Below are 26,286 nucleotides of genomic sequence, written 5' to 3' on the forward strand. Positions count from 1 at the left end.
TCGCAAGATAACCGAGCCATTGCAAACATCAATAAAGTGAAACAATTACTTTGTAAATCCTTAATCCTTTTTGTAATGCCCAGGTTGGTCACCTTGCATCGCAGAAAGGGTTAAATATGTCCCTCGATAACCAGAGCTGACACAGCAGCTCATAGTGTTTAATATATATTAAAATGAACGCGACTCTCCTTCAGGCACGGACCACACTCTACGGGAAAACCCACTGTTCGCCAAATAACTAACAGCACACAATTTTGTCTCTTTGCCTCAATTTTTTGCGGTTCAAAAACAGAAAAATCGGACATGTTTCACACTACTGGCTTCCTCAAAGTTGAAGCAGAACAAAACCCACAACCATTATGTACGTGATGTGTTGTGGACTTCAACATTGTCCCTCTTCCACGGTTATCATCTCGTTGCATTTACACATCCCCTTCTCAAAAACAGTCTCCATCTTGAAATGTTATGATTTACATTTATAGCACCACAAATTACACAATGGGCCTCATTATGACTCCGGCGGTAGCCGTGCCGGTAGAAACGGCACGGCTGCTCCCAGAATAATTTTTTCTTCCAGTGCCCTGCAATGGGGACTTACCGGGGCATTACAGAAAAAATTACTCCCCATTCCCATTTGAGTCCCATATTACTCCCGATTCCCATTTGAGTCCCATTGGACTCAATGGGAATGGGGAGGATGGTAGCACTGGCACCATTCATGAATGGTGCCGGTGCTACTGTCGAGGTCTGCGAGCGGGTGTCGATTCACCCGCCAGGTCAAAACCTGGCAGGCTGAAAGGCACCCGCTCGCAGAACTCGGAGTATGCCGGTCCGGTAACAGCAGTGCCGGTAGCTTACCGGACGGATGGATTTCAAGCAATGGGCATGCACACTAAACCAGATTGATTGTGCCGGAATGTCATCTGCAAAGGTGTAAAAGCATTTTCTATTTTTAAAAATAAAATGATGCAGGTAATTTTGTTTCTGAAGCGAGATCTGCTAATCAGATTCCACTTTCATAATGCTCCATGCCAACAGCATATTACACTTATGTACCATGGCTGGGATTGTCTCATGCCACCCAAATGACTGCCTTTTAGTGGTAATGGGACAAGCTTAAAAGTCGCATGTGCATTCTGGAACAGCTGATGGAACACAAAGCTCCAACAGACAGAAGTGACTTTTTAATCGTCTGCACCTCTAGTTCAAAACATAATTGTGTGCCCTAGCTTTCTGGTGGTGCGTAAAACTATAAATATAAGCTATGTCTGGTTTTGATATGATGGCTACTGGGATCACACAATTGTAAAGCCACAAGCATTTGGATGTCATAATAGTGTCAGCTCGGTGACAACTCATTCATGATCAGGGTAGTGTGTATAAGCAGTCTGTCTTGGCTATACCCACAACAACCTGTGACTCCCTCTCTCACCATTCTCCCTTCCGGTCCGACCCACTCAGCCAGACACACTCTGGACGCCTTCATCTCTGGTGACATAGCCGGTCAAATAGCACAGCGAGTAGAGCGCTCGCTTTGGTATCCGTGCAGAGCCTGCTGACGTAGGTTTGAATCCCGGCAGGGCCAAACTCAGCCTTTCATCCTTCCGAGGTCGATAAATGAGCACCACACACTGTGGGTAATAATAAGCAGCGCTCAGATACCTGAGGGTTTGTAGCGCTATATAAATGCTAAATTATTTTTATTATTATCCCTATCTCTAACCTGGTCACCACCACCCTTTTCTGGTCTGACAACTTTCTCCTCTTCTCCCTCTTGGAGCCCCTCAGCCCTCTGCCTCCCACACTGCCAGCCTCCTTTGCCATCATTCGACTGACGAAGCGAGTGTCAGTCGCTGCTTTTGCCTCCACTTTCATCCCCCCTGGAACTCCTGCTTCCGGCTACCCCTCTGACTCTGTTCTCGATAACCTTTACCTATCCATCTCTAACACCCTCAACATCCTTGCCCCCGTCATGAGGATCCACATGAAGCCTGCCTCCAAGTGCAATGGGCGGTATGATTCCGACCTGTCGTCTCTGAAACGTTAGTGCAGATTTGCTGAACGGAAGTGGAAGACTTCGGGCTCATGCTCTGAAACTGGCCTGTCACCTGCTCCAAAGGCAATATCGTTTCTCTACCCGCTCCAAGAAGAGGGCCCACATCTCTGGGGCCACTAACACGGCTGAACCTTTCAAAATCTGCAAGGAATTCACCAATCCAACTGCAGTCTCCACTTCTTTCCATCCTTCTCGGGCTCTCTGAGCTGCACTGGCCTCCCATTTCACATCAAAAACCCAGGACATCCTGTCCTCACTCCCCGCCACCCCCATCTCCACTTCTGCTCCCCTGCCTCCCTTGGTTCCCCTCCCTCCAGCTCCCGCACTCTACTCCCTTCAACCCTTAGCAACTAATGAGGTCTATAAAGTTGTCCGCTCTATGAAGGTCTCGTCCAAACAGGTGCTCCCATGCTCCCCTAGAACCATTAAGGACAATATCTCCTCTCTCGCCCAGCTCTTGCAGACTTCTGTAACCACTCCTTTGCCACTGGTTCTTTCCCACTAACCCTCAAGCACTCCCTTGTTCGACCTCTCCTAAATAGGCTGACTGCTGACCCATCCTGGCGGGTCAACTATCGCTCTATCTCCACCACCCCCTTCCTGGGTAAACTCTTGGAGAAGTTGGTCCTCCCCCAATTGACCCTTTATACCAGACTTCACGGTTGCCTACACAACCATCAATCTGGATTCCGAGCATCCAGAGGCATGGAAACTGCTCTACTGAGCAATCATGAAGACATGCTCGCAAATCTTGACTCGGACTCTCCTGCTGTCCTCATTTTCCTCTGCCTTAGACACAGTCAACTATTCTATCCTCATAAAACGGCACTGTGATACACTCGGTATCAAGGACTGAGCAATAGATTGGCTGACTTCTTTCCTCACTAACCACACTTCCCAGCTGCAACTGACCATCTCACTCTCTACCTGTGGCGTCCTCCAGGGCTCTATCTTATTGCCATGGCTCTGCAATATCTATCTCGCCCCTCTTGGTCACCTGATCTCCTCTTCCTCCTCTCCTCATTTCCAGGGCTACGCTGATGACACAATACTTTCCTTCAAACTTCCCTCCACTACTTCCTCTTCTCTCGTCCCTGATTGCCTGGTAGCCATCCAGATATGGTGCAAGACTAATGATCTCTGCCTTAATGCCAGCAAGATGGAAATCCTGTGCCCTGTTTCCCTCCTACCCTCTGGCTGCCCTTGTTGGGCCCTCTAACCTCACCATCCTGTGAGGCAAAAAACGTTGGGGTCATCTTCGACTCTGCTCTCTCCTTCACCCCTCACATCCTGTACCCTGCCAAGAAGGCCCACTTCCAGCAACACTTCCTTAGAGGCATTCTACCTTTCCTCACCTTTCCCCAGAAGCACAATGTCTCCAGAACTCTGGTCCTCTCTAGGCTGGACTACTGCAACAGCCTCTTCCTCAATCTCCCCCTCAGATAATCCAGAATAGGGCTGCAAGATTTATTCTTGGCCTCAAGCCCAGGGACCATTTCTCGCCAGCCCTAAAATCCCTTCACTGGCTCTCAGTGGCCGCAAGGATCAAATTCAAGACCCTCTGCATCATCTACAGGGCTTATGCTATCTCAACTTTCCCTCCCTAAATAGCTCCCCGCTAGAGCCCTGCACTCCTCTAACTCCACTCTCTGCTTGTCACCCATGAGGGTTGACACCTTGCTTCAGGGCACAGGAACCTTACCCTGGGAGTTCCCATGGGAGCCAGTGTTTCAAAGTAAGGCCTGGTGCTGATCACTGTAGTCCTTTTGAAATAGGCACATGTGGAAAGGGGATGGAATCAGAGTAGTCTAGAGGAGAAGTTTAGCCTGACAGGGGTTCCACCATCTTGGATTCGACTAGGGTACCCTAAACTTCCTGCCCCCCCCAAACCCTCTACTTCCCACTGACAAAGTACTCTGGGTAAGACATCAGAAGGCAAACAACACTTGTCATGGCAGCCTGAATTGGACCCACAACAACATGCTTGCTTTAGACCAATTTGATGTGGCATTCTGCCTTTATATAGGGGTAGAGGGGAACTCTACCCTTAGTTGATTCATCGTTGGACTTCAAGACCATAAGGATTCACCTCGATCTCTGTTGGGGATGCAGTCCAAAGTCCTCTGCCATAGAGGTGAAAACAGAGGCTTCCATGCAAGTGGAAAGCTCTTCTCCCTACCCACATCAGGGGCGCATTTGGGGAGACACTGCTGTTGCCCAAGGCCTCTCTGATGCCTGTGAACTGGAACCAGGATCCAGCTCCCAGGAGGTGATGGATCCCCTGTAGGTGCCAGACAATCGTCCTGGAGTGAAAGTGAGGAAACAAAGGACTCAAGTTGTTGTCCATGGAAACCCTGGATTGGGTCTCACAGCATCTCAGAAGTTCAAAAGCAGCTCGGGAACCCTGTTTACTGCTCTGGGAACCTAAATCAAGCCATTACAGGACCTGTCGTGCTGTTTTTGGCACTATAAGAACTTTTAAACAGCTTTTCTGCTTGTTTGAGCTGTCTCAAAATCACCTCCCAACTGCAACCCTACCACTGGCCAGCTGCTTTGGAAAAACCCCACTGACCATATCCAAAGCGCCGACTTGACCCAACAGAATTATCGTCTTGACCCAACTCGAAAGCTGACTCGACCCACTTGGAGCCATTGACTTAACAGTCTGTATTGCTGAGTTAGCCCAGCGATTCCCTCATTTGGACCTTACTGTCGACTTGAACTGTTGAGATCCATTACCTCAAACTGTTTTGTGTGCCGACTCAATCCATAGAGAGCCGTGTCTTAAAGCCGAGTTTCTGCTGGAGCAGTTAGACTCGACTGTCTCGACCCCGCCTCAACTTCAGAGAAGCACCAAGAAGCCTGACTATGCTGTAGAGCAACAAAGACCAGAAACAAAAGCTATTTGAAGTGGCCCTGTCCCCCGAGAACACCTTAAAGGGAAAAAGTGAATATAAGACTTCTCTTTGCCTTTTCAAGACACTTTCAAGTACTCTTGATTTTTGCTGCTGAAAAGAATCTCCTTCCGCCGGTCTTCACCCAGAGTGCCCCCTTTGCTCCCAAAGTCTGCATTCTCTGTGTTTCCGTTACAGGGGTTGGTCATTCGTGTTTTAATTAGTTAGGTGCATTATCAGTTTGTTTACATAACCCTGTTCGGACATTCTTTTATTTCTTTACCACCACATTGGTACCTCTGTATTATTGTTGTTTGTGTTACCAAATGTATCCGCTCACCCTACCCCTGAAGCGTATAGCCTGCACTCAGCACACGCTACCAAAAATAGGCGAATGTGGTATACCTGTCAGGTTGTGCCCGTTTCACCTTTAGAAGGGAGCACTGCTGGTTTAGTAGTAGTGTGGGACAGAGTAGGTGTTTCAGATGCTGCTACTCCTCCTTGTACTCCTGCATTTCGTCACAGTAATGACTATAGTTATTCAAATAAACATGTTCATCTCCTGCTTGGTGTCACATCAGTGTTGAAGGTCTTTCTTATTGTGTTAGGAAAGACATAACACAGGAACTTTCTTTAGGTCAAATTGTGGTCTATACAGCTGTGCCCAAATTGTCCTCTGCTGGCCGATTGCCCAGATTACAGCATTGGAGTAAAGTTGCGCATCAAGGCCTTGTGTCGTTGTCAAATACTACTACATTCTACGAAGAACTCCATCCACATACAGCTGCCCAACCTCTCCTTCACTGGCTAATGATTGGCCAAAACCAGCTGCTGTAGATTTTATGAGCAGCAATACGCAGGTGAAGGTGACCCAGGCAACAATCATTACCAACCTACATAAGGAAGTATGACGCGAACGTTCTCGGCTGCTCAGGGTGATGGAAGGTGGTCAATGATCTATCGACTCCACACTGACACCTAGAGAAGTGGCGCAAGGAGTGCACTAAGCACCCTTCTCTCGAAGGCCGTTTTCAAATTATATTCTGGAGCCGGAATCTAGCAGAATTAGGGGTTCACTGCTAAAACACGCCACAGGGCATGAAGAAGAGAAGCGCTGTTTGTGCTGTTCCCTGAATAGGGAATGAAACCGACAGATATGTCCCATAACTCCCTTGCGAAAAATCGTACTAAAAAGGGCAGATTCTCTCATTTGTGTTTAGTAAATATGTTGCAAAAAATCAAAATGCTGAAGCTAATAATTAGCAGAACCTGCATCCAGTGATCGGGGTTGAAAGACTGGGGTAGAAATATTCAAGGGAGAAAAGACCAAAGATTATTTTTAAGAAATAACCTTCGGTCTTTTCTCCGCTGAACATTTCTGACTTGGCCCGCAGCCCCACTCGCACCCCTACCCACACCCCTACCCACAATGCATCCCCACCCCTACCCCAATCTTTCCCCACCCCTAACCCCTTACTTACCTTGCTTCCGAGTGGCTGTGTCCCTGCGACGCCTGTTCCCTTTCGCTTCCGTTATCCGGAACCGGTGCCGCAGGGTCCTTTCCTTTTTTTTCATGATGGCTGAGGAGGACACCCCCAAAATCCCTGCTCACAATACAGGGTGCAAGGGTGCGGGGGACCCCTCGCAGCCCCCAGCACTAAATGCGTGATCTGGTCGAACTGAACGACCGAAAATTCAGCCAAATCATGCATTCAGTCATTTTTTATCTGTCATTTTAGCTGATTCCGGATCCAGAGGTGTAAAATGTCGGCAAGTCTCATCAACATGCCAGGATGATATTAGTGGGAGAAGCGATTGCCGGCAGAGGGAAGAGGGTGATAGGGGTGAGATCGGGCACTAAGTTACATGGTCACGCCATTGTCAGGGGCTGCCAGTCGTGCTGGAATTTCTGTGTAGTTCAGCTGGAAACAGCAGTTCATTTAAGCAATATTACACGGGTGGGGGACATTACTGTGCCAGGTAATGCCCTAGGGCCATAGTAACAAAGCCCTGGAGCATTACCTGGCCCGCTAATGCCCCCCTTGCTAGTGTAATATTGCTATTAGTACGTAGTCTTTTTTCTCGAGTTGGGAAACGGCGAGGAAACCCTTTTGCAACTCAGGAAAAAAAAATGTCTGCCACGGATTGGGGAAACAACATGTAGTCCCTATTACCTTTGCATGGAGGCCATAAAAAAGATATTAAAAAAGCAAAAAATGAAAATGGCTGCAATGGAACAGAGCGAAGGGACTACACATAGTCCTTTCTCCCTTTCCATGGTGGCCAGTCGGAGAGAACGAAGGTACTTCACGCGCCACGCATCGGGAGCAGGTAAGTCATTGTGGGTTTGGTAACGACTCAGTGAGGGTCAATGAGCTTGCAGCTCATTGTCCCTCTCTGGGTACTAATTTATATTATTTGTTAAGCACTACACTGCCATTTACACGGCTTCAAGTCACAAGTCTTACATGAAGAAAGGTATGAAGATCCTAGTTTGACTGTTTGAGGTGGGTGGGGACCCTGCAAGGTTACAGCATCCCCAAACCTTAGAGGATAATTAAAGGTTTACGGAGGACCTAGAACGGGCATACACGAAGACAGCTCTGAAAAGAGACTGCAGAGTGCTCTGGGGTTCTCGAAGAGACCGGATCTGTCCCAAACACAACGCAGGAGACACAATGATCCACCCAGGATGCTGCACGGGTCATATCTGCCCCCCAGACACATTAGAGAAGGCTGAAGTTACTTCTGAGGACCCATCAGAAGACAGAGAAACTCAAGGGTCCCAGCTGCCTCGCATTATGGAAAGTGGCCAAACAGTGCCCATGAGACCCACAGAGGTCAAAGCTTCCTTTCCCCTCCCTCTGACATGTCACAGGAAACGAACGAGTCCAATCGTGACTTGCAGTGCTCAGAGTGGTCCCAAAAATGCCACAGAGTAAGACCCCCTTCAGAACCAGCAGGGGGCAGACGCCAGATTTGACACAGGAGATGGAAGACCTTGCAAACATTGGTGTAATTTTAAGGGGCGGGGTTATTGTCGCCTTCAACCTTTTGGGGACTGAACTCCCCACCCAGCTTTTGTATGATCAATTTTGCAAGGTGCAAAAAGGCGGCAATCCTGCTGCTGTTTTCGTTGGGCTCTCTGTGGGCACAGGTAGCAGGGCAGTCTGTGGCAAAGGACACGGGCAGCTGGAAACCAAGCACCCGCCCCCTTTGAGGCCTTTCAACTCCTGCTGGGAGAGCTATTGCACTGAACCGATTTACACAAGCTGATTCCATGATTGTTGTGGCCTGCTCCCGGTTCACCGGAGCGGACATCCTGAAATGCCGGGTCCCCCCGGCATGACCCATGGAACTGCGTCCACGCAGTATAAAACACAGTAGAGGGCACCCTGTGCACTCCGGGTCACCGGAGGGGAGGGGGCACCATGGCTGGGGATACCCAGCCAACCGCAGCCCCTGCTCTGGGGGCACCCAGGCCTAGTTGCACCCAAGGGCTGTGATCACATGTCATAACCATTCTGTTGGGATGGCGTTGCCCAGCAGGGGCACCATTCAAATACAGGGCCACACCATGGGCCTTCTGCAGACGGCGTGGCACCAGCATGGTGCTGAGAAGTAATCACGCCAGAGTCAGTTCTTGGTCGACTGATGAGCCGGAAACGGCTCGTCCCTTTTATTGGTTTGGTCACATGGTTACCATCATGTGACCATTACACAAATCCTGGGAGCTACCACGCTCCCAGGAGGCATAACATGCAACACTCCTTTTTCATAACGACCAAACAACAGGACCTCACACCACAATACACACAATAATACTCAGACTATACGTACAACTAATCTTCACACACTTAGGGGTCCAGGTCCCCCCGCCCCCGAGGGTGACAGGGGTGGTGAGCTACTAGTGGCACATTGGAACCTCCACATGCAAGCACACCCATTATTAACCCGGGTGAGTGGACCTTGCACCACTGACACAACACCATTGCTCGCACCTGGTACCCCTCACTACAAAACCCACAAACGCAGGAGCACAGCTTCACATAATATTTTGGCTAGGCCATCTTAAGCATGTCCAGGGTCGGCAAGCTCCCAGCCTTGATGTATAGGACTACTGGGTTCACTTTGTGCACTTGCAGGTCTGCAAGATACCAGTCCGACTTCCATTGGGATCTCTTCAGGGCAGTTCAGAGTTCAAGGGCCGACAAAGCCACACCTTGGGACACCAGGGGTCACATTGGCCTAGTTATTAGCTGGTGGGGCAAAGAGCATGGCAGGATGCTGGTGGCACGATGACGGGCCAGCTCAAAGTTCAAGGCTGGCAAAGCTGCACCTAGGGGTACCAGGGGCCACCTCGGCATAGTCTCTAGATGGTGGCAGGTAGACTGTGGCAGCACAATGAGCGGGTGACGGTGTAGGACGACTGGCCACTCACTTCACTTCCCCTTCCACACCAGGGCTGATGCAGGACACTGCTACTGGCATAGGGCACACAAGCCCTCGCGAGAGTTGCAACCCTCCTCCACTCCTCCTTCCTCTTGGAGGTCACCACCACCTGGCTCTAAGGTGGCGACCCCATGTTTGGCACAGGGGCATGGTGCCTGCCCGTGTATGGTGATCATGGGCAGCCCTGCACTTCCTTCCACTGTGCATGTGCATGATGTTACTCCTACCTGGAGCCTGCGGCTAACACCCCTGATAGACAGGCCGTCAGGGCCGATGGGTGCCCCGACCAGTGCTCCGTGCGCAGAGTACTGGATGCAGGCCCTCTCCTCTACCCATCCTGCTCCGTGGGCCAGAAGGATGCAGCCCATTCGTGCTGCGCAGGCCCGGGTGGTAGCGGGCCACCCCCCCTCTTGTCAGGCCTGCTGCAGGCCTCACCCTCTGTGTTAACACCCAGAGCTTCTTCTCTTTCTGTTTTCAGCTGCTGCAGGCCCAGGTGGTAGTGGGCCACACCCCTTCTCACCAGGGTGATTTATTGTTTTCAGGGCCTGTCCTTAGGCCCCTGAGCCGCACTACGCGCTTCCTGGCATAGACCTCCAGCGGGGGCTGAGGGTGTCCGGAGCCGTGGCCAGCGTGGGGCGTGCCATCGCCATCACAGCGCCGTGGTGGAGCACTTCATTCTCGCTTCGGAGCACCGTCGTGCTGCAGTGGCCAGCGGACGCAGCGCCACGTGCAGCACCATGTTTTCTTTTTCTTTGATGTTCTTCACGCTCCCACCCGGAGCACTCTGACCTTCACCATGCTCCGGCATGGAGCACGGCGCAACTCGCCGCCGGAGGTCCTGAGTGTCCTTAGTGCAGCTGGCCTTGCACTGTCTCCCACTTGGAGCGTGTTCCTGGAGATTATTTTTATTTTCTGCTGCCCAGCCCTGGATCGATATTTGGGTCTCCGGCAGGCTGCTCACTCCTCCCCAGTGTGGCAGATGCCTCACTCCGGGGACACAAAGCAGTGAGACGGGCCACAGCACTACACGGTTCCACTGTGGCTGGCCTCATGGATTTGCGGCCACGCCCCTTTACATCGCTGCCGAGGCCGCCTCAGCTGCTCTTTGTTCAGCGGCCACCACTGCCTACCTCCTTGTAGGCACCAGGTGTCTCGTGCAAAGCAAAACACAGGGCCCTGGGCCACCCGCCACATGAATGGCTGACACCTCTCTTGCAGGACTACACACAAGGGCTTCCAGCAGCCTGCACACTCACACATGCGGGGCCCAGACAGTCCTCGTCGCCATTGTTGTGGCATGCTCCCGGTTCACCGGAGCAGGCCTCCTCAGATGCCGGGTCCACCCAGTACGGCCTAGGGAACTGCGTCCACACAGTATCAACACAGCAGGGGGCACCCTGCGCACCCCGGATCAACGGGGGGCACCATGGCTGGGGGCACCCAGCCAACCACAGCCCCGGCTCTGGGGGTATCCAGGCCGGGGTTGCACCCAGGGGTCGTAATCACACGGCATAACCATTCTGTTGGGACGGGGTTGTCCAGCAGGGGCACCATCCAAATGCAGGGCCACACCAGTGGGCCTTCTGCAGACGGCGTGGCACCAGCATGGTGCTGACAGTAATCATGCCGTAGTTGATTCTCGGTCGACTGACGAGCCACAGGTGGTTTGTCCTTTTTATTTGTTTGGTCATATGGTTTCCACCATGTGACCATTACACAAATCCTGGGTTACCATTCTCCCTCGAGGGGAGACATGCAACACTGATCAGAGACTGCTGCAGAGGCAGTTAATGACAGGTTATGTGAGGATTTGGAATACATAGGCTATCATTATACCTACACTAGGAATAAAGCACCATTGACATTAAAAACGAAATACCAATCATGCATAATTCTCACTTATACAAATTGTCAATTCTGTTCTTACTTTATGTTCTCCGTTACTAGACACGTGCGGTTTACAAAAACCTTTTTTTCTAAATTATATATACCTATTTCCTATTGGTATTATAAATAAAATCAGCCAGTTCACCGGGCTTCTGCTACCCTTACCCAGGCCCCACCTGTCCCACTTGCGTAAATTGTTTGTAGATGGCGTCTTACATTGGCCACAAGACATAGGTATAACAGACACAGCACTACGCTGACCAAATCATTCCTAGCAGACAGAACAGAAACCGTATGGATAAAACCTTTCAAATCCACTCCACGAGTTAATGACTGTGGAGTGCCACAAGGATCCTCACTATCTCCACTATATTTCAACATCCATCAGACTCCGGTCATCAGAATCTTCAAAAAATACAACATTACATGTTACAACTACGCAGATGACACTCAGATCATCTACAAAATCAAAGACACCGATGCCGACCATTCAACCCTAACCGACTGCCTAAAGGAAGTCTTCAACTGGATGGATGCCAACAACCTGAAAATCAACCCAGGAAAGACAGAAATCATGATCGTATCCAAAGACCAAGAGACCGAAACCACCATCCCATGGCCTACGGAAATGGGAAACGCACCAACACCATCGAAGGTAGTAAAAAATCTGGGAGTCCTAATGGACAACACCCTAACACTGGAACCACAAATAAATGCAACAGTGAAGAAATGCTTTTTCCTCCTCCACACAGCAAGAATAATTCTACCTTTCCTCTCCTTCACGCACAAAACACTCACCATCATCACCCTAATCATGTCAAAAATCGACTATGCAAACAGCCTCTACCTTGGAATACCAGAATACCTCCTGAAGAAACTGCAATGGATCCAAAATACAGCAGCAAGACTACTCCTCAAACTATCCAGAAGAGACCACATCACTCCAGCCCTAAAAACACTACATTGGCTCCCAGTAAAACATTGCATCACCTTCAAAACAATGTGCATAACGCACAGGGCAATCATCGGACAAGGAGCAGAATTCCTACAAAAGAAAATAACAATCTACTAACCAAAGAGACCCCTCCGATCAAGCAACGAAATCCGCCTGGAACTCAAACCATACCTTAAGAAAAAACTTGGAGGCACCTCCTTCTACCACTTAGCCGCAAAAACCTGGAACAACATCCCAAAAGAAATAAGAAACACTGAAGATAACCTAAAATTTAGGAAATCACTAAAAACCTGGCTCTTCAACACCACAGACTAAATCTGCAGACCAAAACCGGAAAAAGGATGACTAAACCGGAAAGGACAAGGACATCCCCGACCCGAGAGGGTAACTCCCACGGCACCTGGACGGATGACACCGAATAGACTGGAACACAGGCGGCAAGCACGGAAACTGAGTCAACTAACCCAGACAATCAGACCAACACTTTCACCCGCCCCTTAGTTACCGCCAGCCACCACAATGGAGTGGAATTGTCAAGATATTAGCAATCACCACACTACCTGAGAGCTTGACATTGGCAGGTGCACTGGCCACAGGAGTATGAAGGGAGGATAAGGGGAGCTATGAGAGAGCATGTTAGAGGTGGGGACCAGAGGAGTAAGGAACCTTATATGCCGGTCGGACCGAGATCAGGACAGAACCGCATCAGGGGAGACCACACAAGCCGAGCGCCCCAACTCAGGATAGAGGCACAAACTAACCAACCCTACTAACTTTTCCCTTTCTGCATACACCTCTCAAACTCCAACCCAAACACAACCAAAACCTACAACACAACAAACCGCACAAACTTCACTGCATTGCAACAACAAAACAAAACACACAGTCTTGCACAACAGTACACAACGACTCCCGGCCGCAAACACCCCAGGCCCAGCCAACGGACCCACCGGGCTGAGGCCGCCAACAGCACATCACTGCTCCCTTGCACCTTTCCTGCTTCCTCCCACTAACTCAACCTCCCCTCCTCTTTCAGAGCCGCCAGAGCGCCAGTGGACCACTCCGGTGGTGATAGTGCGCGGTACAAATATCCTTTAACATTAACATTAACATCTAGGAATTTTTTCGTGGCCTATATTGTTACCTTGCATCTAGGTATCCGAGCCAAAGCACATTGCATCAGTGCTGGAAATGAAAAACATTTATTGGGGGAACCGTCACTTCCTAGGCGAGGCAGGGCTTTGGGAAGGAGGGGCAGGGACAATGGCCGTGGCCCCCATCATATTGCGAAACACATCTCTATATAGATCCCAATCCTGGCGATATGCATAAAAGAAAAGAGCATTATGGGAACAACATAATGTCCACAATTTTGAATGTTAAACATTTCATAGTGATTCATTAAGAAAACCTTTTAAGCAAATAATGGACTCTTCTGTTTGATTGGTCACTATATTCACCCTAATAGAGAGATGTCTGTGAAATGCAGGACACATATAACAGTTTGACAGCTGCAAAATTTTATGTGAGGCTTCAGCAGTTTGTGTGTGTGTGTTCTGAACTCGTGTTCTGAACGCTCGATGAAGCGCAGAATAAGGAAGGGTTGTGCGCAGCGGGAGCAGCCTGCGCTACAAAAACCAGACTGCTTTCAGGAGACTCTGCGTGTGGGAGAAGCTTGCGCTACAACGAGCAGATAGCTTTCAGAAGACTCGGCGTGCAGGAGCAGCCTGTGCTACAACGAGCAGCTAGCTTTCAGAAGACTCGGCGTGCGGGAGCAGCATGCGCTACAACGAGCAGACTGCTTTCAGGAGACTTGGCGTTCCGAGTCTTCTGAAAGCAGTCTATGCGCCGTAGGGTGACCAGATTTAAAAAGTAAAAAAACGGGACACGGCAACTAACATAAAAGTAGGACTAACTCTGGAAAGTGGCTGACAAGGCACTACAGTAGCGTTTGGAGAAGGGGGTTAAGTGTTACTGTTCAAAGAAACACATATTATAATTAATTTATCACAAACTAACACTATCTTACGTTGTAAAATGCAGCATTTCTTCTTTGCGAGATTGTGCACTCCTGCTTGCCAGCCATGAAGACCTATTACAAAAAAAACGGGACCACTGCAGTTTCCAATGGGAACATCATCTTGAGAAAGGGGGACAGAGCACCAAATACCGGGACAGTCCCGGCAAACCCGGGACGTCTGGTCACTCTATGCCACTATGAGGCATATGATCTGAGAGAATCATGTCTGGGACCGCCTGGACGGAGTGGTGCTCCGGCAAGACATTTTTTGCAGGAGTGCCGCTCCGTCTTGTTCTGGACCATTTCCTGCACTGCATTGCATCAGTTCTATAGTGCAATATTATTATTCTGTGCCTCTAGGTTTACCTAGGAAAGTGTATTGCATTATCTCTATATTGCACACAAATTTGTGTATCACATCTAGATAACCCTTGAAAGAGCATTACATACAATGTTTTAATTTATTTTATCTTTCGAGCATTTATAAATCAAACTGTACATCAAAAAGTGTTTCTAGGCTCCAATGTTGTATACTGTTTCTCAAATGTACCGCAAATCTAGGTATCCTAAAATAGAGCATTGAATTATTGCATATTGTATTCTGTGATGCGATATAACTAGGTATCCCGCTGAAAATGCATTGGTCTATATTGTGCTCCACGATTTTCTGATCCAGGTATCCCTAATGATGATCCATGCATGGTTTTGCATTTGTTTTGTAAATTGTATCTTGAGAGTCACACCTAAGCGGCCCTGGGCGGGTTCATTGAATTAAATAGAACTCGTCACACTTAATGATCACTAATGCTGCTTAAACCCTCATTTGTGCTCTGCCAGGTTGTCCCAAAGTGAAGCTTGCACTGCTGTATACTGTACAATTTTCTGCTTCCCATCTAGGTGCCCCGGAATGGGCCTAGGAGTTGTTGTATGTCGTTTAGCACACTGTTTCACATTTTAATGCTCCTGTGAAAGCACATTGCCACTTCATATGCTTCATGTTGCCTGCATCCATGTACCCGTGAAAAAGGTTTTACATAATGTCTCACATCTAATTATCCCCTGCATTGCATTTAATTTGGAATGTTCTCATTTTATATACCATTTTGTTTCTCATCTGGGCGTCACTAGGGTGGTGCATTTTAAACTTTATATGCCTTTGTGTCTCAGATCTTGGTGTTGCTGTCAAAGGGCGTTGTTGAAATGGCTCTTTTAATGATCGCTTTGTTTCATATCTAGTTGTTCCTGTAAAAGCATATTGAATTGTACCTCGCACCTAGGCATCCCACACAAGACGCACTGATTTATTTCATTTCATATACTACCGTTTTTTCATATCTAACCGCCAACAGTTTGTACAAATGGATTCCTCCAGATCCCCAAGTCTACCCATTACCTGTGGGGTCCTGAAATGATCCATCCTGTCCCTCATGATCTTCAATCTTTACATGGAACTGCTTGGGACCCTCCTCACTCTACAAAACATTCACGCAGATTGACCTCAAGATATCCTCCATTGTAAACATCCACAGGCTCATGGCCTGCCTCAAACCGATCCAGTCCTGGATGTCCAGTGCTCATTTGAAGCTCAACCCATCCAAAACGGAATTCCTACTGCTGACCAACAACAACAAACACACTGACATCCAGACCTAGTTCTACTACGTCCAGACCTAGTTCTACTACGAACCTTAAGTGCTTCAAACCTCAGTTGGCCACCTAAACCAAGTCACTTGGCTTCAACATCGACAGACACCTCACGTTCAAACAGCACATAGCAAGGAAGACACAAACTGCTTGGTACCAACTTTCTCTTCGGCAGAAAATCAAGCCCTTTGTCCTAGAAAACATCTTCATATCCGCTGTCCAAGCCATGGTCCTCTCCCACCTGCATGGTGGAAATGCCCTTTTGGAAGGCCTTCTGGCGACTACCCTGGCACCCCTGAAATGTGTCCTGCATGCTGCAGCACGACTCATCAAAGGACACTGCAAATTCGACCACATCACCCCGCGACTTTCATTGAGCTGCACTGGCCCCCGCTGCAAGCCTGTATCATCTTCAAATCCTGTTGCATCATCTGCAAGGCTGACACCCTGAAGTCCCCAAGCTACCTATCTGAATAACTCAGTATCTCTGGATGCCAGCGAAGTAAGGAAATGTGAACTCAGACAGTGCAGGAAGGGAAAACCCAGAAGACAGGCAGGCCTTCTGTGTCTATGCTCCAAGAGTCTGGAACCTCCTCCCCGTCAACAGACTCATCCCACTGCTTCTACATTTCAGGAAAGAGTTCAAGACCTTCCGCTTCAAGGAATCGTACCTCCCTAATGCCTAAGTCCACACACCCTCCACTCCCCACACTACCTGTGACCGGGTGATCTGATCACCACTGCCTCCCTTGCTGCCAATTACCTGCCCTCCTCCTCCCCTATTAGCTCCTGCTTACTTTTTCTCTGCTTCCCTCGCTGTGTTCTTCCCCTTTTATTGATTGCAAAGCACTCTGTTGCTTCCTGAAGCTAGGTCAGCCCTCAATAAATCCATTAACAATAATAATATCTGGGTGCCCAGAGAAAGTACATTGACACATTTTACGCTTCATGTTGCTCACCCCTTGATAAGGCAAATTGAATACTTAAAGTTCACATTGTCTTAAATACAAACTCACATTGAACCATCTCTTGGAAAGTGTACATGCACAGATTCTGAAGTGTCCTCTGTTGCACTCACAAATAGGCATCACTGAAAAAACACATATTTCATTGCTGTGAACCTTTCCCTTTTGTCTTCCACATCTGGGTGTCTCCGGGAAGGGGAAGGTGTGCAAGTGTTCCTTTTATATACAGCGGTTTTTCATTTATATGAAAGCGCATTGCACTGCACTCACGTCTCAATGTTACATCTGAAGAATACCTAGTTCCATTTTGTATGCCATTGTCTCATAACTGGATTTCCCTTTGAGAGTTCATTGCCACCTATTGTGCCCTTTCCTGCCCACACCTAGATACCCATAGATGTCTGAGACCACATGACCTTAAGAGGAACGTCAACATATTCACTCCATTCATTACCAGGCCACGCAGCAACCGCATTCTTGTTGGAATCGGACAAATCAAAAGAAACTAACCTGTAAGCCACTGGACCCGTTTAACAACGAAACATTAGACTATGTGCAGCTGACCATCCCCACAACCAACTGACGCAACACAGGGCACCCAATGACGCCCACACATGTTCCAGAGACAGGTGGCATGATACACTGCAGTCTGATCAATGCCTGCTCCAGCTCGAATCAGAGAATCGATATTCACGAAATTATTAGCAACAGAGGAACCATTCATAACCTTCCTCATAACAGAAACCTGGTTATCAGATGACTACAATGTAATAGCACATGAATCCATCAACAGCAACTTCAACCTCCTCGAAGTCAACTGAACCAGCAAGAGAGGACGTATCGCTGTCACACACAAGGAACACATCACAATCTCAACTTCACAATGCCATGTATTTCCCAGCCTGTGAATGACTCCTGATCCACCCCACAACCACCAAACCAACCTCTCTTTCCTACTTATTTACAGACCACCATAAAAAAAACCAACCTTGCAGAACATTTTTTAGATGTAATTGCTAACCTAGCGATACGCACACACAAACATCTAACAGTCCTCTTAGATTTCAGCATTTGGTTCAAGGAGCAAATCGAGTCAACACCCACAAGCTTGAGCTCCCACATTATCACCTTTCACCGCACACAATTTGCATTATGCAAACACACCTTTGGAAGCATGCAAATTGAAGCATGAAGGGTTTTGCACATTTAAAGTGTGAATATGGAAAATTCATTGTGTGCTCTCGTGCTGTTAGGGAAACCTGCAAAGCATTCAATGCATTGTCTGTTTCAGTCCCCTGCACCTGGCGCTTACATCGAATCATCCATTTGTTTACACACAAAAAAGACTGTCTGCCATCACCCTCTAGAATGCTTGAACGATGCATTTTAATTTAAGGCTTCAGCATTTCTATATTAGAGGACCTTACCAATAGATTTGATAGGTTGAGGGTTATGAGAGTGTGAATTAGAGCATTATAGAATTTACAAAATATCTGTGCAGTGGGAATATGGAATTAGAAACTTGCTGTGCAGGAAATAGTAAAAGGGGTTTAGCGGAAGATTGTAAGCTGTGCTGTTAACTGAAGCATTAGGACCTTTGCAAACATTTATACATGCATTGTGGCAGCAAATGGTAAATGCAATGTGTGCTAAGTAAAGCATGAAGGAAAACTGCAAGGTGTGCTCTGTGACGAATCCTGAGATGTTACTTCTGCCCGAGGGGGAGCCCCTTTCCATGAGTCCAGGGAGGTGAGTCCACTATACGATAGTCCCTCTGTGGGTGGCACTCAGCGGGAGGATCTCACGGGGAGAGACTCCCCCTCTCGGGATCAGGGAGAACATCCCAGGAGAACACGGTATAAAAACCCTCAGTACATATCTCCTTACTCTAGGAACCCCAATGACCCATCTACTACTCCCATGCATGTATGTAGGGTGACAAGCTTAACACCCACTGAGATGAGGAAGAGTAGGGATTACCTTCTGAAGATTCCCTTGACAGGTACTGAGACAAGACAGAGGTGTGGAGCCATGAAGAGCCACGATGAGAACTTGGATAAACATTCTAGTTGTTGTCCACTCATTATAAAAGGCAAGGAAGGACTACGAGAAAGGAAGAAGCAGCCAACCAGATCACAGGAAGGTGAAGCCCAGGAATTTGGAAGGAGACACAGAGCTGAAAAGGGAGGAATAGAGAGCAGTCTGTTCCCTGGTTCGGGTAAGCCAGCAAACTCCCGTTTCCAAGGGCATCCAAACAGAAAATTGATGAACGGGGATCTGAAGGTGGGAAGCAGAAAAGAAGCCTTCGGTCCCAGCACAAAGCAACAGGCCCACAAAGGGAAGGGACCCAAAAACAGAAACGCCCATGCATCCGAGATACAGAGTAAAAGACTGCAGGAAGAACCAACTACGTACCAGATGAAAAACGAAGGTAACGGGAACCGTGCAGGGACTGGTCGGGGCTGGAAACCACAAGGGAACAAGACCGTGTATGAAAATGACAAGTTGGGAAATCTTCCTCATCACAGTACTTGGCGGGTAAATAGTAGCGGAGAAGTAGGGGAAAGAGAGAAAAGGGTCCGGGTCTGAAACACCAGCCAGCACAGGGAAGATAGTTGTCATCTTCTTCGAGGCAGTACCTGGCACGAGAGTTAACCAGGTCTGCCAAAACTAAAACACAGAGATACGGGCCTGGGACCCACGATAACAGAGGGCAGCAGAAATACATAAGCCCTCTTCCTCTGGGCAGCACTTGACAAACAAGACAACCAAGTGCACCATAATGGGAAAGCTTGGGTCGAGGACCCTACTGGTATATGAACTGAATTTGCTGAGAAACCCAAAGGGGAAATTAAAGGCCAGAAAAGGTGAATCATTTCCCTGGTGCTGTGAGCTGGGAAATTAAAGCCAAGAGAGTCCAGGGGAAGGGAGTCATTCCCCCCTATCTTTGTGTGAGGAAAAACACAGAGCCAGAAATCAGGAGAAGGGAGTCATTCTCTTGATAATTGAGCTTAAAAGTAGGATCAAACCAGTGATCCAGGGGAAGGGAGTCAATCCCCCTGGAGGGTAACAGTGAACCTTTGATACAGAGTATTAAAGGATCAGCTATCCTTTCTTTTGAAGTATTGAAAACAGTGGTAGGGAGACATTCCTCCTGATGAGGAACTTGCAAGCAGAACTGTGCCGTGTAAGGAACTCATGATGGCAACAGTAAAGACAGACACAAGTGATCACAGTTCAAGGGTGATTATTAAACTGCAAAGGTAGGTTGGAAAAATGCCTAATCTAAGCCTAAATCTAAGATAGGAGCAAGCTTCGACCATCAAACAAAAATAAGGCAGTCCTTGTGGCGCCTTGTCAAATTAAAGGGCCTACACTAAGAAAAACCCATTGACAATCGTTACACTTAATACAAAAACAAGTGTGGCATCATGTTCATAAGAAAGAAGGAAGTGTTCACAAATAATAAGTCAGGATGCAGTAGTCGGGTCTCCCTCCCCAATGTTTTAAGCACGGGACAAGGTAGGATTCTGGAGCACAGCACACGCTTTCCCAGTACGAGCTAACAGTTCAGTTCTCAGCAATCAGGGCCTTCAGTGGTTAAGTCTCTTTTCTACAAAAAGTCTCTTGCCGCCGTGTACCGGATGTATTCCTTTATGCTTGCACGTTGGGTGATGCCTTTCACCCTTGGATCCTCCTCTTCTGGGCGCAGATCCCTAGAAAGTTCCTGAATGATACCAGGACCTCCGATAGTTGGGTTTTCTTGCTTTCGAGGGCTTGATAAATTTCAACAAAAAGTTCTAGAGTTCTTCTCTGGTTTTTATTTGGGTGACAGTTCTTCACCCCTGGGTTCCCCCTCTTCTGGGCTCAGACCCCTCATTAGATTTTCTTGGTCTACTCTCACTCCGTCATTGCATGAATTCACAAGGCTTTCCCTTTTGTACCTTGCTTTGTGGCATTCATAGGTCAGTGGGGGTTCGCTTCTCACCCTTGGATCCCCCCTCTTTCGTGTTCAGATCCGGCTCGACTGTCCGCCTCTCTCAATTGGGTTCACTATGGCTTTCAATGCAATTTTGTTTTGCATTCACAAATCTTAATGTCTTTTTATACACATCACTGTGGACATCCCTCGGGCCGGGTTCACTTTTGTCAACACACTGTATTTTAGGACTTTAGTCTTTGCCCCCTCTTTATCACCATCCCTCGTTTGGGTTCACTCTTGCCAATCTTTTCAATCATACCTTTTCTTATTCAACCCTTATGATGCGGGATTCACCTCCTGTAAAGACTGGAGGGGGGGTCTGTACTTCTGCTCTCTATATGGTAGAGGAGAGGCACAGAGGACCCCAGCCAAGATTCTCTATAAGGTAGAAATGGACGAGCAATCAAGACCTAGCTTCTGAGGAGGTGATGCAGGCTGGTTCTTAAGTACAGTGTAGTCCCCAAGCCCCCACAAAGGAATGTCCACACACTGTATTACCGAAAACACAGTCTTTATATAATTAATATTCAAAAGGTATGTACACTATCACAATAACGCACTTTGTACTCAGAAATCAACAATGGTAAATATATACAATTCTAAAGTGGTACCACCAATATTATCAGATCTCATTAAAGTGCATCAACTATACTGTTAGAATGTCACACAGATCAATAACAAGGAAACCAGTAGTAGAGATAGGAAGGAAAGCAAGATGGTCGACACAATTGGCAGACTACTGGCCCAGCTACCTAGACACAGTTCTGTGTGGAAATCCCCCCACCTGGGCAACCTATAAAATAAAGATATACAGCACAAGCCCAGTCCATATATTGCTCAATAGTCTTGTTCTCTCCTATAATGTTTTTACCCCCCCCAATGTACCTGGTGGAGTAGAGTTCTTCGAAGAAGCATCGACGGATCCTTCTTGAGTGACTCCCTTTAAAGCAGGAGCCACGGATCGTCGAGAGGCGTCAAAGAAGGTGAACTTGGCGTCGGCGGCGTCGAAGAGAAGTTCGAGGGTGCCGAGACCACGGCGTCGATCCAGGCTGAGCTCGTCGGCGACGTCCCGCGAGGATGAAGTGTGTGGGGCACCTCGGCGATTGATTGTTCAGGACCGCAAAGAATTTCTGAAGAACTGTGGCCCAGCACGGGCGTCGAGGCGTCGAAGTCTTTGTGGCCTTCAGGTGACGGGAAACCCACTGGCGGATTCTTCTCGGCACGTCGGCGGCCTTGACTCTCTCCGGCAGGATAAAGCGGTCGTCGGTGTGGATAAGGGAGTCCTTCGATTCAATACTTAGGCAAAGGAGCGGGCGGCTCCGGTCGTCGGCGGCACGGCATCAAGCGGTCCCCTCTTCTGGGGCAACACAACTTCGACGGGCCTCCAGCGGTTACACAAACCTGCGAACCCTGGTCGACGGCAATGGACTTCGACAGCGGCGAAGTCCGGGTGCTTCACTTCGTTCTCCTCGGCGGTCCCGTCTCCGGTCGGCAGCCTTTCGAGGGTCTGACTTCCAGGGAGCTTTGGCGAAGGTCAGCGCTGCCCGATGGTCCCTCGGAGCACGGGAAGAGGGCGCCTTACCAGGTCCTCTCTCGGATCAGTCTTCGACGAGTTCGGCAGCTTTCAGATTAGGTTGAAGCAAATGCAACAGCAAGTCTTCTTCCTCCAGCTGGGCGTCGAGGATCAGCAGTTCCAGTTACTCTTCAAGGGTAGACACAGCTTCTGAACAATTTCCAGTGGTGAGAGGTCCCCAGATTACTATCCTGTCACTCATCCCCACTGCTGGGTCACACAGAGCAGCCAATCATACAGAAGGGCATTCATGCAGTCAGTCAGTCAATCAGGCACACAGTGCATTCAGGCCATCCTCCTCCCTCTCAGACACTCACAACAAGGAATGTGGATTGGGACGAGTATCCAGCCATTCAACACTACACACTGCATTGAGGCCAGTTTCGGGCAGGGCTGTCTCAGTCTTTGTCTCTCATACCAGAAACTAGACAGCCACAACAAGAAGTGCACATTGGTCACATACTCCATTCACCCAGGTCCCACCCACAGGGTGTACTCACAACATACAGTCACTGGGAAGGCTCCAGCCAGTCTGGACTGGACTTCACAACAACACCATATATGGAACTTCCACCCAACAGCCAGTCAGGGGAAAGGGACAGAGTCAGGGCTTCCCAGGGCTTTGGGAAAGCAAGGTAACAGGCAATAGAAAGCAAGAGGCCACAGGGGCCATCTTGTTTTCCATCAGGAATCAACTGATTCCAATGGCAGGGCGTGGGTATCCCAAAATGGAGGATACTCAGAGCACCTGTCAAAGTCAGCATGGAGCTGCCACCAGCCCATACCCTGCTCTGTGGGCCACCCACAGGTGCCCAAAAACATACACTAGGGGAACAGGGTTGTACCCCCACCTATGGGTGCCATAAGGGTATCTCATGGGTCTGTACACCAAACTAAAAACAGGAAGAGCTGCACTGCCAGGAGTCCCTAATGGACTCCTGGGCAGAAAACAGTACAGAACACAATGAAAAAAAGGACTACAGGACAAGGACAGGGAGGCCCTGTCCCTCCAATGCATTTCCAGCATCACACCTCCTTAGTTTCACAAACATCTATCGGTCAAAAACGTTCGACTGTACAGAGGATTTTACAAGACCCATGTATGACCACTTTGACCCTATCTCGTCTTTCCCAAGGCCTTCTGGTAATGGTACTTTCAACAATGGGGTAATCACCGAGAGTTTCCTTCATGAGCACACACATGGTGCTGGACTTCTCTGTTGCTGGTTTACCCCTTTTGATATCAACAGTTCTTTGTAACTTTTCACAGTTCAATTAGCCGTTTGCTACTTTCGTTCAACACAGTTCGGTTTCTTATCTGTTCTCCCCTTGACTCACCAGCTGTGATGAACCGCTCAGCTTTTTTCTCTCTGGAGTCAAGGTTGGTACCACGGAGACAAGCGTCTCTCCCTGGCTTGGTTCTCAGCAAAGGAGGGTCCTGTGTACCGTTGACATCTGCTGCAACACGGGCTGGCTATTGTTCACAGTCTTAGGATTCCTTCTGTGGAGGTTGCACCGGCATTGGTCGGAAAGGGCAATGATGCTTCTCTCCTTTTCATCCTCTTGATATGTGCCATCTTTCTCCTCTTCTTCAACTGCCGTGCTGAGTTAGCTCTCACGTGGTGCGGTCTACCTTGCTCGTATTGTGCTTTTGTGCTCCACCATTTATCTTTGTGGGGAAGGGAAAGGGCTGTCAGGTGTGTGCAGTTCTGGTCAATTGCCTGACTTTGCCTGACCCTGGTGTTGGGACATGTCAGGTAAACAGCTTGAGTGGTAGTCCGTCGTCCTTCGTAATATGTGAAAGTGTTCACATCGGAAAAGGGGGGTAAAGAGTTTGTGTATCCTACGCAGTAGGTTGGGGAAAAGTTGTCAGAAGAAGGGGGATACCACGTCTCACCAGTCTGTGTACCACTTCCACTCCCCGAGTATCTCCCCCCCCCCCCAATCAGGAGATCCTCCCTCACGGGTCCTCCCCCAGGAACTGGATCCAATAGTGATGGCCATGTCCTGGCCACCTGGATGACAGACCCCCGTGGACTAGTCAGGGAGACACCTTCAGATTTCTCACAGCTGTCCAGTCCAGGAGGAGGGAAGTCATGCTCCTGAACCCAGAACATTGGTGCAACCTTTAGTTTAGTTATAAGTGTAAGGGACAGAGACAAGGGATGTTTGACACAGGACGGTGAACTCCTTCTCTTTTTAGTTACAAGGACATCCTCTCAGACCCATTAGCACTTTAGTTGAGGCAGGGAAACCCCTCATAGATATAGGGAAAGATAGGTTTTCTCTTTATTCTGATCTTAAATAAAATCTAAAGAAACCACGATGCCGCCTGTGTGTCAAAATCCTCAGTCTGCAACCTTCCAGTTGGTAGCACAATATAAATATTATGAAAAAATGTGTGCATTGCAACAATGTATAACTCTTAAGTCAGTACACACTCATTTGGAGGGATCCAAACCACAACACTGATCATAGCACATCTCTGGCCCTCACACAGGACTCCAACATGATTCTCAGATTCTAGTGCAACTACAAAGCATTCAATCCACACACCAGGGTGCCACACTACATCCCCTCCAGATAGGCCAACAATGCTACCTGCAGAGGAGTGTTACACTCCTTCCTCCAATCCAGGGAGGAGAAGAAGCTCCTTGCTAAACGTGTCTGAAGTGCTACCAGATGGTAGTGCTTAAGGCATTATGATGGTACACTGTGTTTTAATTGCACCTAGAGAGCATTTAAGAAGCAGCAAATGTTCTCACTAAACATAAACCAGTAATTGCATCACTTCTACCACTTGATGCCAGTGTGGAAAACTCCAATATCCTTTGACCTGGCAATAATCATGTCCAAATTGAAAGAAGTTGTCAGTTGCATCCACCATCCCACCCAAAATATGTTTGGGCAATCTACTTCAACTTATACTACAAAGGTTAAAACAACCCCAGAAATGCCACATGCCTGCAAAGGCCGCCTACATCCCAACACCTGCTTAAGGAGACTAAATTGTCTTCTGGGGGCCTGAACAGGTCACAGTTACCTTCCACTATGCTAAGCAATAGAGCTGCCCCAGAAATGCCACACTGTAAGAGGGGCACACAGAGAACCCTAAAAATGCCAGACCTGTCCCAGAAATATCACAAGATCGAAAAGATTTCAAGAGACCTGCAAAGGCCAGACACGTCTACACCATGAAAGTTCACATAAGACACAAGAGGCCAGGCAGAAGCTCTGCCCCATGAGCAGAAAACCCCTGGAACAGAACAGACTGTGTTCCAGCCGTCAAGGTGAAAGTCAGTCCTGCACATCTCCATATACCTAAAGGCCAGTTCATTTTTGGAAGAATCTGAAGCTTGGAACCTCCCTTATTTGTTTGGCCGTCCCCATTTAATAATCGATATGGGGCATTGCAGGTTGGCCTCTGAAAGGGTGGCATAGGAAAGGGAATGAGGCTCACCTTTTTCAGAGAAGTGCTGCTTGTACATGTAATACACCCAAAGTAAGGTGACAAATCCAGAGAAGAAGAAGACGCTCTCCCAGCCGTACCAGTCCAGCAGCAGGGAGCCTGCCCCACCGATGACCAGGGTCCTAGGAGACAAGAATTGAAGAGATATGGTTAGAATCTGGAGTGTTGGTCATTCACATCGCACCCGCAGAGGTCATTGGAATCTCACAGCGAAGAGAAAGTCACTTGCATGTGATCACACAGCCAAGCTGCAACTTTACTTACGACACTTAACCTGGTAACCAGGTACTAGAATGGATGCCATCTTCATGCATTCCCAAACACTATACAGTATCCTTTCCTCTATTGGCCATGATACCAGATCCCCACTTCCCTCCCTTAGAGGCTGC

At 48.5% G+C, this 26,286-nt stretch overlaps 1 protein-coding gene across 2 annotated transcripts in view; it reads right to left on the bottom strand.

Moving 5' to 3' along the window:
- The window catches only part of SLC17A9 (solute carrier family 17 member 9), a 227,757-nt gene that overhangs the window by 124,915 nt on the left and 76,556 nt on the right, over positions 1-26,286 (bottom strand). For both annotated transcript variants that reach the window (XM_069650756.1, XM_069650757.1), the window contains exon 6: positions 25,889-26,019. In XM_069650756.1, the coding sequence (XP_069506857.1) occupies positions 25,889-26,019 (131 nt within the window). The remainder of the gene's footprint in view (positions 1-25,888; positions 26,020-26,286) is intronic.

The sequence above is a fragment of the Ambystoma mexicanum genome, chromosome 3p (assembly GCF_040938575.1).
Source record: "Ambystoma mexicanum isolate Mex_15411 chromosome 3p, UKY_AmexF1_1, whole genome shotgun sequence".
NCBI classification, from domain to species: Eukaryota; Metazoa; Chordata; class Amphibia; order Caudata; family Ambystomatidae; genus Ambystoma; species Ambystoma mexicanum.